General features: G+C 42.6%; 1 protein-coding gene across 1 annotated transcript; it reads right to left on the bottom strand.

Annotated features, from left to right (window-relative positions):
* Positions 1-2,111: 2,111 nt before the first annotated feature.
* LOC136499364 (uncharacterized) lies at positions 2,112-8,103 on the bottom strand. The gene is made up of 3 exons (XM_066495050.1): positions 7,800-8,103; positions 5,286-6,155; positions 2,112-4,359 (listed from the first exon to the last, which is right to left on the bottom strand). Exons 1-3 carry the CDS (start codon positions 7,809-7,811, stop codon positions 2,617-2,619), a joined length of 2,625 nt encoding a protein of 874 aa, XP_066351147.1. The 5' UTR covers positions 7,812-8,103; the 3' UTR covers positions 2,112-2,616.
* Between the last annotated feature and the right edge of the window lie 7,470 nt (positions 8,104-15,573).

Genomic DNA, 15,573 nt, shown 5'->3' with positions numbered 1-15,573 from the left:
GTTGTACTTTTAGAAAGAGCGCCTCGAGTAGATCGCCGGCATATATATGTCTAAGGTTTGGACCAAGTTGGATTAGGGTTAGGGTTTATTATTTTCGGAATTAATTAATTTTGGGTTAAAAATAATTTTAGAAAATTGTAGAATTGATATTTAAGCTGTGAAAAATATACTCCAAAAATTCTAAAAATTTGGGAAAAATCTTTAGAGTCGTTTTGGAACATGAGGAGCCAAATAAAGTATTTGGAGCTCAGAAAAAAATATTGAGCATCTATAAGTTAGACTATGCTCGCAAAAAAAGTGAGAAAAAGTTCTAGAAAAATTTAGAATTTTTTGGGGAAAGATTGTAGAGATAAGTTGATGGATGATGAACTCAAATGAGTTAATTGGAGTGGAAGAAAAAGATTTTGGAAAGCTCCGAACAAAAAGACTAAGCTATAAAACAAGGAAACAGAGAAAGACGAAGACATGCCAGAGAAAAGTGATCACCTTGCAAACATGTTTTGAAAACTTTACGCACTCACAACACAAAATCAAGCAACGAGGAAATATCACATCAACTAAGAGCCCGTCAATTTAATTTAGGAAAGTTTGAAAACACACACTTTTCTATATCTAAATTTGTGGAAACCTAAACTAATACTCTGAGAAAGTTTTATGCAAATATTAAAACTATTCTTTTTCTTTGGTGTTTTCTATTTACAACCCAAAATAGAAATTTTGGAGTGTGGTAGATACTATTTTCAATAGTATTTTGTATAACCACAAACTTTCAATGGTATTTTATGAATGTTGCAATCTTCCAGTGCTATAAGACCAATTTTTCATTGGTTAATGCGATTGACTAGTGCCACTAGGTGATGACTAACAATGACTATGTGTTAGGTCAAGTGGCGTGGCAAAGAAGCAAGAGACCTTTGTGAAATGTTTTGAAGCTAAAGGTGCTGGTGTTCCTGTGAGAATCCATTTGAAGTTAGCTATTTGAAAAAGGTTTGAGACAGGTTGGATCAAAATTAATGTTGATGGTTCCTTTGTTGTGCAGACAGGTGAAGCGGGGGTGGGAGCCATCGGCCGGGACAGTGATGGCAACGTTATCTTCTTGGCCTGGCGATCTTTTAGCAGATGAGGGAGCGCACCGGAAGCGGAAGCCCTTGCTTGCGTCGAAGGCCTTCGAGGAGCAGTGTAGGGGGCGGCTGACAAAGGTCATCATCAAAACGGACTGCGCTCTTGTCTACTCGGCCGTGAAAAGTGATTCGCAAGACAGGTCGGAGATAGGCTTAGAGGAGATAAAAGGGCTTGCGCGCCTTCTCGAATGGAGGTTTTCCCAAGCAAAGAGAGAAAGTAACCAGGTGGCAAACGCTTTAGCTAGCTTTGCTAGATGTAGCAAGTCTAAGGCGACAAAATTGGGGACGTGCACCTACGTGTGTAGAAGAATTCCTCAATGCCAATTGTATAAACATTTTGCCTAGCTAAATGAAAAGCTCTCTTTGCTCGCAAAAAAAAAAAGATTTGTATAGGAGCTCTCTTGTTTAGTCGTGCTAGTTGCTCTTGGTGCCTTGCTTGTTGTTGGCCTTGCTACTAAAATGTATAGAGGTGCTCTTGTTAGACTAAGCTTGAGTGGTGCTTATTAGGGCCATCTTATTATCTAACAAGTTTTGTTAGTGTTATGCCTTGTAAAAAAAATTAATAGGATATTCACCTTCGCTCTCTATCCATCAGTCGGTCCTTGAACAAGTTTAAGATTCAGTTCATTTCCATCCAACAAAAGAATTTCTGTCCTTTTTTCTAATTCATCCAAGTTATTTAGCAACCTCTTTTTTTTTCTTGTGCACCCCACTTGTATTTTTGGTCCACCGCTATTTTGGTCTGCCACCTTTCCAAAGCGGTATGACCCTTCTCCACAGTCTGCTGTCTTTGACCATATCAAAGAACCCCTCTCTTAATAACTAGCCCAACTCAAATCAAATTTGAATAAGGATGAGTTACTGATAGATGAGGTTTTCCCTGTATTAAGAAACAAATCATCTGGTAGCTCAGGCAGTAAATCATCAGCCGCCCATGCTCAGCCATTATATGCAAGCAAAGCGAAAAACCATGGAGGAATCATGGAAGCAAGCAATCCAATTTCGATATGCTTATGCACGGGAGACGAGGCTCGTTTCCTTCATCACCAGGAAAAGGGAATGCATGGGATCAAGAAGCGGGCCATGCAGGACAATGCAAGACCGCTTCACACGACGTGCGACATGCCATCAATGAAGCCGACGAATGCCCTCTTCCCTGCAAAAGCAGCTCATAGATGAATGCACCCATGGAAAGTCGATAGACCGATGTACCAAAACATTAATCCCGGTAATCGCATAACTTAATTCGCCAATATGGTGATTTCCCTCCCTATCCTTCCAGTACAAGTTGGTTTTGCAAGCCTTGACAGGCACAAGACTCTATTGACTAAAAAAAAAACTAAGGATGGGTTCCTCGCGCGAAAGGTGACCACGCACCCTGTAAAACCATCGTCACCTTCAGGACCTCCTGAATGGTAGGCATTAGCCAATGGTAAGGTAACCACCAGCTTTGGACAGCTTAGCTCCCAGGCCTCATGTAGTTGCTTGATATTGCTCATTGCTGCGCTTCTGCATCTATGCATGACGTCTTTGCCTCACCACTACAAGACACGGGAAGCGAGTCTTTGGCAGATTTGCGAGCTCGCTGAGAAGGCCGGCTTGTCGCCCTGTTCTTCAGCTCACCCTTCCGCTTCCCGCTCCCAAGAAGTCCAAAAGCAACAGCTTCCAAAGCTTTTGCAGTGGGAGGCCTGTTTCGGGTTCCGTGCCTCCGAGCATTCACCTGCAAAGCAGGATCAGGCACCTCGCTAACAGATCTTCCTGCTGCCCCTGAAGGATCACAGGCCATGTTCTTGTCTAAACTGGAGGGAGCTTCATCAACCTTCATGCTACCAAGATTTTCCAATGATGTGGTGTCAATGCTTCGGCTTGCCTTATCATCATGTAGCGTTTCCAGTTTATTCAAGTCAATTGGACCAATAACCTCACCTCTTTCTTTGACAAATTTTGGCTTATCGGCAATGATCTTTGAGTGAACTTCAGCCACAGCATCAACCTTACACTCTAATGACTTGTTAATTAAGTTCTCCATAACCATTCTCTCATTTTGCCCATCATCAGTAAGAGAGTTCAATGCATCTGCTTTCTGCTCAGATGGCTTCTCCTTTGTAGAACAGCTTGCAATTGTTTTACTCTGAAAAGTGCCGCCAACTTCAACAGCAGCTGGTTTGGATGAAGTCAATGGTGGCTTGCTTTTCTCTTTCTCCAAACCACCACCTTTTGAGAAAGAAAAACTGCGCCGGCTGGCCTGTTCATTACTACAGCTATTTAATCTTCTGCGCTTTGACACTGGGGACAAATACTTGCGCCTTTCAGGTTTTGTTTTGATGCCATAGATGCCTGTCAGATCGATTTTGTCATCATTGCCATTAGAAGAGTGGCCATTAGCAGTCACCATGTTTTGCAGTGAACCAGCTGAAACCATTTCAATTTCCTTGACCTCAGCTTTAACTCGTCCACAATCTTCCTGGTCATCTGATAATCTATCGTTGGCACCTTCCTCTTCAGAGGAGCTGTAACTCACCATATTAGATGAATGTTGTGAAAGGAGAAGAGTAATATTTGCATCTGCAGGTAAGTTCCTCAGTTCCCGTACATTGAATGGCTCTTCCCCTTCGACTAAGCTAGTATCAATTATTGTGAACTTAGGAAGCTCCTGATATCCATCTAACGGACTATCCTGGTTCAGTTTCACATCTGTGATACTGCCATTTTCCTCAGCAGTTAAACCATTGTTTATCGCATCAACCTCCAACTCAAGAAGAACAGGATCTGCTGCCACTCTTTTAAGGACATCACTGACAGAATCAAAATAGTGAGTACCTTTAGTGAGTTTACTTCTCGAGAACTTCTTTATACCCGGCACAAGAAATACAAGGCAATTCTTAGTTGTGCTAACATCCTTTGGCTGCTCTGAGTGCCACCCTTTTGCAAGCAAACGGGGCCATACAGCTTCCCAGAAAATATCATTTGATCTAGTCTTACTTCTTCTGAAATCACCATTTAATAACTTGATTATATCTTCTGAAGCAAGTGAAGAACAGTCTTTGCCTGTAGGCAAGTCACTGTGAACAGAGAGAGCATGATTGGGTTTAGATTGGTCCGCAATGAATCCAGTCAAATCGTGCTTCCCGTTACCAACCCCAACCGCCTCCACAAAAGTTTCTGCTCCAACAGTGGATTTCAGACTGAAGACAAATTCCTTCAAAGATGTTTGGCTATCACTGAAAGATTTGAAAACCTGCAATATGTGAAAGCAAAACAAATCATATGGCAATGCATAACAAAAGATCAGCATCCTTCAATAATGTTGACAAATGTCTGATGTGTGCAAGTTAGTGATTCTTCTGTGCAACTAAACTAGACACATTAATTGTGCTTGGATAATCACAACTTAGTCGTACAGTTATCATGGGTACAACAGTTGAAGAAACGACAAGTAATGAACACTTCTTCCCAAAAATGATATCAAAACAGAGAATCACAATGGCCAAATGCATGCCTACAACAGCTTCATCTTTCCAGTCTGATGTTTATAATCATAATTCATAAACACAGAAGTCCTTGAAAGCATATTGAAGATCTGAAGGCATTAAAGTTTTTATGGATGTATTTGAGAGAAAAAAGGTTTGCCATTGAGGACCAGACCAATCAAATATGCTTGGATAACCCTTCATATGCTGATAGCTCTATGAGACTAAGGGTGAGTTTGGATTATCTGCTCTGCTCGCCTCACCGCACTGGGCAAGGACAGGCAAAAACAAGGAAGTGACTGAAAATTGAAGAAATATAAATGGTGCAAATCAAATGTAAAAAATGTTACTATGAGAAATATGTGTTTGCTTTATAGAACAATAGGAATATTTAGGATGTCATATGTAACAAGAGAAACTACAAAGAGAATTAAATTTGAAATATCATGGGAATAATTTCATACTCCCTCCGATCCAAATTATAAGACATTTTTGCTTCTCTAGATACGTTGTTTTTGCTACGTATCTAGATATAGTGTATATCTAAGTGCATAGCAAAAGCTATGTATCTAGAAAAGCCAAAACGTCTTATAATTTGGAACAGAGAGAGTATTCAACCAAGTCAAATTAATCAGTGAACAACAATGGAATGGCAAAAGAATTATTTTTTTCTACCAGCGCCAATGCAACATACCTCAATCAACGAATCATGAGCTTCTTTAGGGATTTTAGATTTCAGACGTGATATTAGTTCCTGCTGTCGCCATCCTTGAAAAATGCGTTCGCCAAGAATGCATTTCCTAGTTTTTGCCTTTCTACAGTCTGACCATCTTTTGTACGCATCTCTTCCGTAGAACTTCCCATAGTAGTATGCAAGCACATCACCAACAGTCTTTGTACCCAGAAACCTGCTCAGCAGGTTGAGATTCTTGCCAAAAATGTAGAGCCCAAGAAGAAATACCTCTGCCTCAAGATCACTCCAAAGAGCAATGGGTGAATAAGGCAGAGGATTTAATTGTTTGGTTTCTCTCTGCTGCACTATTGAATTATTGGTGACATTCTGTCCTTCTTGAGTAGGGCAAGGGACCATTTTGTCATCATATGCTTGATTACTGTCAGATTTAATTTGAACTAAAGGCACTACTGTATGTGGATCCTGGAATGTTGGATCACATCTGCCAGTGTCATTTCTGGTTGCACAAGTCGAGGCCATCTGACTTTGCACATCTCCAGTGCTGCCTTTTGTTCCAGATTCTGAACATTTTTGCATTTGTAGTACCTCTTCCGTCTTATTGAGTTCGCTTGGTGATGCGTACGTAATTGGTAAAGCTAACCCAACCACAACAGGGTAACCATAGCCATGCAATATGGAATCATTATGTGAACTGGCCATGAGCTCACGGCGCTCATCCTCTGTAGCCAGATTGGGGATTTCTGCCTGGTGCTCACTTCCAATGCATGGACATACATGCGAGTCATCACATATCGCATCTGAAGCAGGAGAAGCTTCTGATGAAGGTTGGTGGTCTCCATTGTCTTCAAAATCGAGTGAATCTTGCTCCATCTATCACAATTAGAACAAAAAAAAGTGCAGTTGTAAAGAGCGATTGCAATAGTCAACAATACAAGAATATGTGCACCATCATTACAAATAATGAAGTTTGCTATGTATTTCAGATAAACTAGGAGCATGCATATGGAAATTTTCTTCCTTTTCCAGAATTCTTGTGAGTTAGCATGCATACCTATGATGCATAATGGTTGTAGCATTTGAAATAAGTTATCTGCAACAAGAAGGAAACTAACAGTAGTAATTTACTACCCTTGCAGTGAAAGTGAGCATATGAAGTACAGATATAGATGTTGCTATGCCTAGCTGTATCCTGTTCAAGTCTGTAATAATTAAAACCTAGCATAATATCTCGAACATAAGATTAGGGGTGGAAATGTTTTCAGAAAAGGAGTTGACCTTTCTGGCTATTAGTTGCTATCTTACTGTGGAATAAACAGCAGAATGCAATAAGGTTTCCTGCCATGCAAGAAATTGTAGTAGAGGAAACAATACCACAGCAACTCTAGGGTCATCAAAATGATATACTATCGGTTCCAACAGAAAATTTGCATAACTGGAAATACAGGCACGCTAGCTCTTGCTGGCAGCAAATGAAGTCAATGCCTATCATGTATAAGATTCATCAACGAGGGGCCATCAATAAACATAGGTCTCAAGTATATGGCCGATTTGCAAAAATGAGACTCGAAACATCGGTCGTTTGTAGATTTGACACTGGACCCACCAGCGACGAAGCCAGGAATCGACGAAGCCAGGGCTGGCTTCCTCTTCTTCTTCCTCCAGCCCCTCCTTGCCTTCTTCTTCCTCCTCATGGCGGTAGCCCGGGCTAAGCCCGGGCTCCATGTAAATCATGGCCGTAGGGGGGGCTGGAGCACGGGTAGCCCCCCCGCTGGCTTCGTCGCTGGGACCCACGTTCGAGTCCATCGTAATCAAGGAGTCAATCTTTCAAGTGTCATTTTTGCAATTTTTTCCAAGTATAAAGTGTATTGCCAAAGAACAGAAAAACGACTTGGAGGATTCAATCACTCCACAGACCACAATCAGTGCAAAATTATTTAACAGCAGCAAGCCATCAAGCACTGCACCATCATGAACAGAACCTATCGACCAACATGTTGTCCAGCTCCTCACCGTCACCGTGAGCCTACACGATAACATCCAGAGCCACTAGATCAAGCAAACCAAGTAATTCCACAGGCACCGATCAAGCCACGACTTGCATCCTGCGAATCTATCTCAGGCCAGGCACCACCACAATCCTACCCACGACTGCGAATCCTGCAGACACCGTGGAAACCAAGCAACCGACCACCAGCAACCGAAAGGAGAAACCGAGCACAGGCTCGCCGCTCGCGGCCAAGAAACACGGCCGACCAAATCGACGCCCGAGCCAGCACCCAGGAACGCGCGCCCACGGGGCACGAGAAGCACGGATACGAGCCTAGAGAAACACGCCGGGAGCGCGTGATCACGGACGAAATCCCCATGGCCGAGCCCAGGAGCGCGCCCCAAGGCAACAACCCCATCGCAAAACGAGAAACCGCGCGACGCGCTACCAAACGAGAGCAGCGCGGCCCCCCCGAGCGAGAGCACGAGCGAATGCGAGATTAGAGGGAACAGGACAGGCGGGCAAACCTTAGCCTCCATGCACGACGCGGTGGCGGCTCCTCACCCAGGCTCCGGCCACGAGGAGCCCTCCGGCCTCTCGGACGAGAAACAGACGCCCCCGGCCGGTAGCGAGAGAGAATCTGAACCGGACGGTAGGAGCGGCGATATTCACCGACGTTTTGCGGGAGGGAAGAGCACGGAGCAGCGCGCCGCAGGGTAGGGCGAGTGGAGAGTACGGCGAGGCCGAGGACCGGCCGCGGGGCGGTGGTGGGTTGGAGTGTAGAGGGAGAGAGGAGGCGGAGCGGAGACGGGGCTGGAGAGGGGGTGCTTCGGGCTTTAAAGACAAGGAGAAGGCAGGAAGAGAAGAGAGAACGGTGACAGGGAGAGACAGAAATTGGTGGTGTGGTGGTCTCGCGGCGCGGTAGACCGGCGGAAAAATGGACCGGGCCCGGTTTGGGCCGCCTGAATCGAAACGGAAACCAGGATCACAGTACCAGGTAGATAATACGTGACCTGTCGCGCCGTAGGAGAGCACGACCCCTGTCCTATTCATCTTCCTCCCTCGACAATACGCATGACCCGTCATGCGGTAGGAGAGCACGGTCTCGCGGCGCGGTAGACCGGCGGAAAAATGGACCGAGCCCAGTTTTGGGCCACTTGTATTGAAACGAAAACTAGGATGATAGTACCAAGCAAACCAATAGGAGGCAGATAATACGTGACTCGTCGCGCGGTAGGAGAGCACGTAACCCGCCGCGTGGTAGGGGAGCACGTGACCCGTTGTGTGGTAGGATGGACCGGGCCCAGTTTGGGCTGCCTGTATTCAAACGGAAACTAGGATCACAGTACCAGGCAAACCAATAACAGGCAGATAGTGTGTGACCCATCGCAACGGTAGGAGAGCGCGCGACCCCTGTCGTATTCATCTTCCTCCCTCGACCACGCGCGTGACCCGTCACGCGGTAGGAGAGCACGCGACCCCTGTCCTATTCAACTTCCTCCCTCGACCATGCACATTAGGAGGGCGTCGCGAGCACTATCGCCGCCGCCCACCGCCCCCATGGACCCTAGCACGCCCGCGGCGGCCGCCTTTTTCTCCTCCCCCTCCCGTAGTGGCAAGCTCCGGCCATGGCGCCCTCTCCCCGATCTGGCCCTACCGCCTCCACCACCGCCAGGGCCCCTAACCGCATGGCCAGCCTTCCACCCCTGAAACCACCTTCTATGGCCGTCGGAGATGGAGAAGAAGAGGGGGAGAGGCGAGAGAGAGAGGACGCTGAACTTACCTGACACCGCCGAGCTCGTTGTCTCCAACGCTGGTGAGGTCCTCGTTGGAACCCTAGCCACGAGCGCGGGCACGAACGGGTGAAAGACGCGAGAGGGAGAGGGAGACACGCCTGAGAGGGAGAGGGTGGGCCAGCCACGTCACGTCATCCGTGCTCCGTGCGACGATCACGTATTTAACTTTCCGAAACCAATAGGTGTATTTGGTTTGTTAGCTAAGCTGGAAAATAAGCCATGCCGGCCAAAACCAGGTTATGCTAACAAATCGTTTGGTTTCACTGCTTTGGCAAGGATTGTATTTGGTTGTTTAGCTGGGTTATTAGAGCATGGTGATCCTTTCTTTACCTCTTTATTTCGAGTGAATGGCATAATGGTAACAAATAGTCCATAAGTGTTCCTAGAGCCCATTTGGTTCGGATTTGGTTTCTTATACAAACTTGACTAAAGTACGTGATCGACTGATTCTGGTTCTCTCAAGAAACGAATTTGTCTGGTTTCCATAATTTGTAAGAATTTGAGAAATGTTCTTGTTCTAACTATAATTCCAAGAATCGTTTGGCAAGGATTTTCTTAATTATATCTAGAACGGTTTTTGTTTAGTCTGAATTCTCCTTTTTCTAACGAGATGGTTTCTAGAATTGTTACAAAAAGGAGACTTTATATTGTTCTTATCGCATCTTCATTTGTGACTAATCTTAGTGTTGGTATTTATTAATTTGTCACTTGTTTGAGTAGCCACCTATTATAAACCTATATCTTCTAACATTACTTTACTAGGCTGTCATCCCTATTGATGATGCCAGAGATACTTGTTGGTACTACATAGCATTACTACTAGAATAATACTAAGCAGTTCTTTATTATTTTATGTGACTAGAAAGAATATATAAATATATGAATGAAAAGAATCTACAAGCGTACATATATACCATTGTAGCACTTCACCCGAGAGTATTTCAGGTATCATTATTTATATTTTTACAACAGGGAAGGTCTAGATGGACATGTATTAATAACTTATACCATTGGTGGAGAAGTAAACCATAACCAATATTCTACTCATAACAGGGATATGTTATAGGATAAGATATATACATATACATATATATATATATATATATATATATATATATGATAAGTGTTGATCAATGGTAATGATAAATCACTCAGAGTACTTCTTTCTATGGCATTAGCATGGTCAGGTAGAATATTAGAGAAATAATTCATAAGTCATTCTTAATTATAAGTCAAAGCATATATTGATTAGTGCAATTATACCTAGTAGTCATTGCTAAGATCATCGTCATATCTATACATAAAGGATATTACTAAGAAAGATTAAGAACATAGCTTGTCTTCCTTCGTAACTGCATCCTACATGCGCCTACATTCGGGGAGTGGACTACAAAGGAATCAACGAGAGTGCCACATCCGCGATCTACCACATGACCTAGAATATAGGGTGTATCCGCAGGTAAACAACGTATAAGCACCACGCTTACACAATGTCGACCACCCATCCATGGATCCTTAGAGTGAGCGCTATACGAACTTATGTATGAATATGATGATAATCCAACTATACTAAGCATATAATCAAAGTAGATGATGAACATTATAATGAAGAACATGAATAAGATGAATACTAATATTGTCATAATAATTGTAACTAGCATATAAAAGTAATGGAGTTACCAAAGAGAGGGGTACAAAGACTATACCAAACCACGCTCTTGACAAGATTAGGAATCCAAGTGAAGCCTGCTTGTCTCCCTCTAGACCTAGCCTAACTAGATGTGCCCTAAAATTAATGGAGCTCTGAGGATGATTAGGGTTTCTATCTTCTCAAATGACTTCTCAATCTGCAATGCATGAGAGAGGGGGGTAGAGGCTGATATATATAGGCCGAAGCATCAAACGTGAGCCCTTAGATCAAACCAACTTAAAGGACGTCGTACATGCAACCTAGAAGGCGGTAGAGAACTGACATTGCGATGCAGAGGCTGACAGTGGGCCCCAGGGGCCGGGCGCCCTGCAAGTGGCAGCCACTTAGGCTCCGCCTCGGTGTGGAGTCCTCTTGAGTCTTCTAGAGTCTTTCGGTGTCCGTTTCGCTATGGATAAGCGTGATTAATTCTGATATGTAAGTCCACCTTGCCGGTTTTCTAGATAAACCCTGGAGAAAATACAGATTCATCAAAACTCATGGAATTTGTTAGTTTAAACCCTTAGACCTTCGTTGGTGATTATATTTATGTCCTTATGCATGTTATATTAAAGATTTATAATGGTTGTTAACTACCGTCAACACTTAGCAAATTTCAAACAATTCACAACTAAAAAATATTGAAGAAAAGGAATATTTTCCAATTATTTTAAAGTTCTGGGTGAAATATGTTTGGCTAAAGCCTTAGATCTAGCTAAAGGCCTTCTCCGGCACCTTCCTGGTTTATCTAAAGGGCATCTACAGTGACATAACACATGCGAAAAATGTATCCACCGAGCAGTCCAGCCGTAGGGAAGCATACCAACCACGCCTGATATGGTCATTACTATGTGCTTGCAATCTGACAAGAAAATCTAGATGCACGCTAGAAAAACCTCGTGACGGTTTGGATGGCAAGATTTGAGTTGTCTAATATACGGTGGGCACATGCTAAAATAGAAATGGGGACCATAGAGTTGGGTGCACTGTGTGACATGGCAAGGATTGTATTTGATTGTTTAGCTTGGTTGGAGCATGGTTACCCTTTCTTTACCTCTTTAGAGTGGTGATTGATATAATGGTAAGAAATAGTCTATAAGTGTTCGAGAGCCTGTTTGGCTGGGATTTGGTTTCAACAAACTTGACTAAAGTATGTGATTCACCGATTCTGGTTCTCTCAAGAAACATATTTGTTTGGCTTCTATAATCTGTAAGAATTTGAGAAATATTCTTGCTCTAACTATAAATCCAAGAATCGTTTAGCAAGGATTTTCTTAATTATCTATAGAACGGTTTTCATTTGGTACGAATTCTCCTTTTTCTAGGGAGATGGTTTCAAGAATTGTTACAAAAGTGGACCTAATATTGTTCTCATCTCATCTTGCGTTTGTGGGCAATCTTAGAAAATTTCAAACAATCCACAACTAAATATTATAGAAAAGGAATACCTTTCAATTCTATTAAAGTTTCGAGTGGAATATGTTTGGCCAAAGGCTCAGATCTGGCTAAAGGCCTTCTTTGGCACCTTCCTGGTCTATCTAAAGGGCATCTGTAGTGACGTAACACATGCGAAAATTATATCCACCAAGCAGTCCAGCCGCAAGGAAGCATACCAAACACGCCTAATATGGTCATTACTATGTGCCTACACGCTGACAAGAAAATCTAGACGCAACATTGGAAAACCTCGTGCCGGTCTAGATAGCAGGATTTGAGTTGTCTAGTATACGATGGGCGCATGTTGAAACAGAAATGGGGACCATAGAGTTGGGTGCCCCGCGTGACATGGTAAGGATTGTATTTGATTGTTTAGCTTAGTTAGAGCATGGTTACCCTTGCTTTACCTCTTTAGAGCGCTGACTGATAGAATTGTAACAAATAGTCCATAAGTGTTCGTATAGCCCGTTTGGCTGGGATTTGGTTTCTTAAACAAATTTGACTAAAGTATGTGATTGATTGATTCCAGTTCTCTCAAGAAACAGATTTGCATGGTTTCCATAATTAATCTGTATGAATTTGAGAAATGTTCTTATTCTAACTATCAACCCAAGAATCAGTTGGCAAGGATTTTCTTAATTATCTATAGAACGGTTTTCATTTGGTATGAATTCTGTTTTCTAGAGAGATGGTTTCAAGAATTGTTACAAGAGGGGACTTAGTATGTTCTCATCTCATCTTTGTTTGTACCCAATCTTAGCAAATTTAAAACAATCCACAAATAAAAGTAATGAAGAAAAGGAATATCCAGACACAACGCTGTACAAACCTCGTGCCGGTCTAGATGGCAGGATTTGAGTTGTCTAGTATACAATGTCACATGTTGAAATGGAAATGGCGACCATAGAGTTGGGTGCCCTGCGTGACATGGTAAGGACTATATTTGATTGTTTAGCTTGGTTAGAGCATGGTTACCCTTTCTTACCTCTTTAGAGTGGTGACTAACAGAATGGTAACAAATAGTCCATAAGTGTTCGTACAGACCGTTTGGCTGGGATTTGGTTTTTTAAACAGATTTGACTAAAGTATGTGATCGACTGATTCTGGTTCTCTCAAGAAATGGATTTGTGTGATTTCCATAATCTGTAAGAATTTGAGAATTGCTCTCGTTCTAACTATAAATCCAAGATCGTTTGGCAAGGATTTTCTTAATTATCTATAGAATGGTTTTCATTTGGTACGTATACTCCTTTTCCTAGAGAGATGATTACAAGAATTGTTACAAAAGGGGACTTAATATTGTTCTCATCTCATCTTTATTTGTGCCCAATCTTAGCAAATTTCAAACAATCCATAACTAAAAATATTGAAGAAAAGCATCATTCTCCGATTGATTTAAAGTTTCAGGTGGAATATGTTTTGCTAAAGGCTCACATCTGGCTAAAGGCCTTCTTCGACACCTTCCTAGTCTATCTAAAGGGCCTCAACAATGATGTAACACATGCGAAAACTGTATCCACCGAGCAGTCCAACCGTAGGGAAGCATACCAAACACGCCTTATATGGTCATTACCATGTGCCTACACGCTGACAAGAAAATTTGGATGCAACGCTGGAAAACCTCGTGTTGTTGTGGATAGAAGGATTTGAGCTCTCTAGTATATGATGGGCGCATGTTGAAACAGAAATGGGGACCATAAAGTTGGGTGGCATTGTGGTTGGCAGAATTTTAAAAAGCCCTATCTATGATTGCTTACTAAAATGAAAATAAAAAGTTACCGTGCAACAGGTCACACTATCGGGCTATGCATGTCCCCTCTCACCCAAGACTAGTGACTTACTTGGTTTGAAAATATTGAAAAAAGGAATATTTTTGTATGTTTTAAATTAAAGTCTCGGTTGTAATATGTTTGGCTAAAGGCTCAGATCTGGCTAAAGGCCATCTCTTGCACCCTTTTGACCTATCTAAAAGGCCTCTTTGCATTGGTGTAACACATGCAAAAACTGTATCCAACGAGCAGTTGTAGGGTCGAGATGGCGGACTGGAGGGGGTGAATAGCCCTTTTTAAAAATTAAACACACCAACAAACCGAAACAAATATAGAATTAAAACTATCAGTCTAGCCAAGACTACACCCCTCTATCTATGTTCTCAAGCACCTTATAAAACATCCTAATTAGGCAACAAAGGTACTGAGTGAAAGCTCTTGTTTAGTTTTGGTGAATTGATAAAACCCTAGGTACTAACCTATGTGCTCTAAGTGAATATGAGATAGGTTAAGCACATTCTAAGTGGTGAAGCAAACAATGAAGATCATGATGGTGATGGTGATAGCCATGATGATGATCAAGAGCTCAAGTCTGGAAAAGAAGAAAGAGAAAAACAAAATGGGCTCAAGGCAAAGGTGAAATCCATAGGGCCATTTTGTTTTGGTGATCAAGACACCTAGTGGGTGTGATCACATTTAAGATAGATAGCCGTACTATTAAGAGAGGTGAAACTCGTATCGAAATGCGATTATCAAAGTACCGCTAGTTGTTCTAACTCAATACATATGCATTTAGATTCTAGTGAGTGCTAACAATGAAAATGTTTGTGAAAATATGCTAACACACGGGCACAAGGTGATATACTTGGTGGTTGGCACTATAACACCCTCGGTGTTACACCCTAAACAAACCACTAAACCATGTCATGAGCATCATGTTTATGTGATAATGCATGTGATGAAATGTGTAGATAACATTTCTGTAACTTCAGATGATCAATAAATATGTTAAATGGTAAGCTATTCCATAACTCATATGTATCAAGTAGGGTTTAAAACTAATTTTTGTTGAACAATAATGCTATAGAACATATATGTGGCGCTTAAATAAAGTTTGGAATATAAACTTTGTAGATGATAATGAAATACTTGCCATGAAAAAAATAACATTGCTAGCTAACATTTCTAATAGCCTAGAAATGCAACTTGGAATCAAGTTCAGCTCAAAGACTTAGAATATTTTCAAGTCATAGGCAGCAAGATAATGCAATGTTTGACGATTTATTTTGTGAAATCGAGTTATGAGGTGGTGTCGTGTTTTAGCTTGGGTTGGTAGCCTCATATGCTATCTTGAGCATGGTAAAGATGGTTTAGGCTCAAGAGCAACCGTTTAGTTGTTATAGGCGCTTTAAATTTCATGCGCGACATGTTCTCGGGCTGGCTTGCTGGGTGGATGCGGTCACCAAGCTTGGGCACTCGGTGTCACCTCGCTGGTCATGTGTGCGCGCGCTGCCACGCGTGGCCAGCCATGGCTGTCGCTGGCCTGGCTATGGCCCAGCCACCACTGGCCCCGTCGCGTGGAGCCGCTGCCACTACTGTTGCCGCCTGCCCT

The sequence above is a fragment of the Miscanthus floridulus genome, chromosome 1 (assembly GCF_019320115.1).
Source record: "Miscanthus floridulus cultivar M001 chromosome 1, ASM1932011v1, whole genome shotgun sequence".
NCBI lineage: Eukaryota > Viridiplantae > Streptophyta > Magnoliopsida > Poales > Poaceae > Miscanthus > Miscanthus floridulus.
The sequence above is the reverse complement of the archived record's forward strand: the minus strand, read 5'-3'. Positions and strand labels throughout refer to the sequence as shown.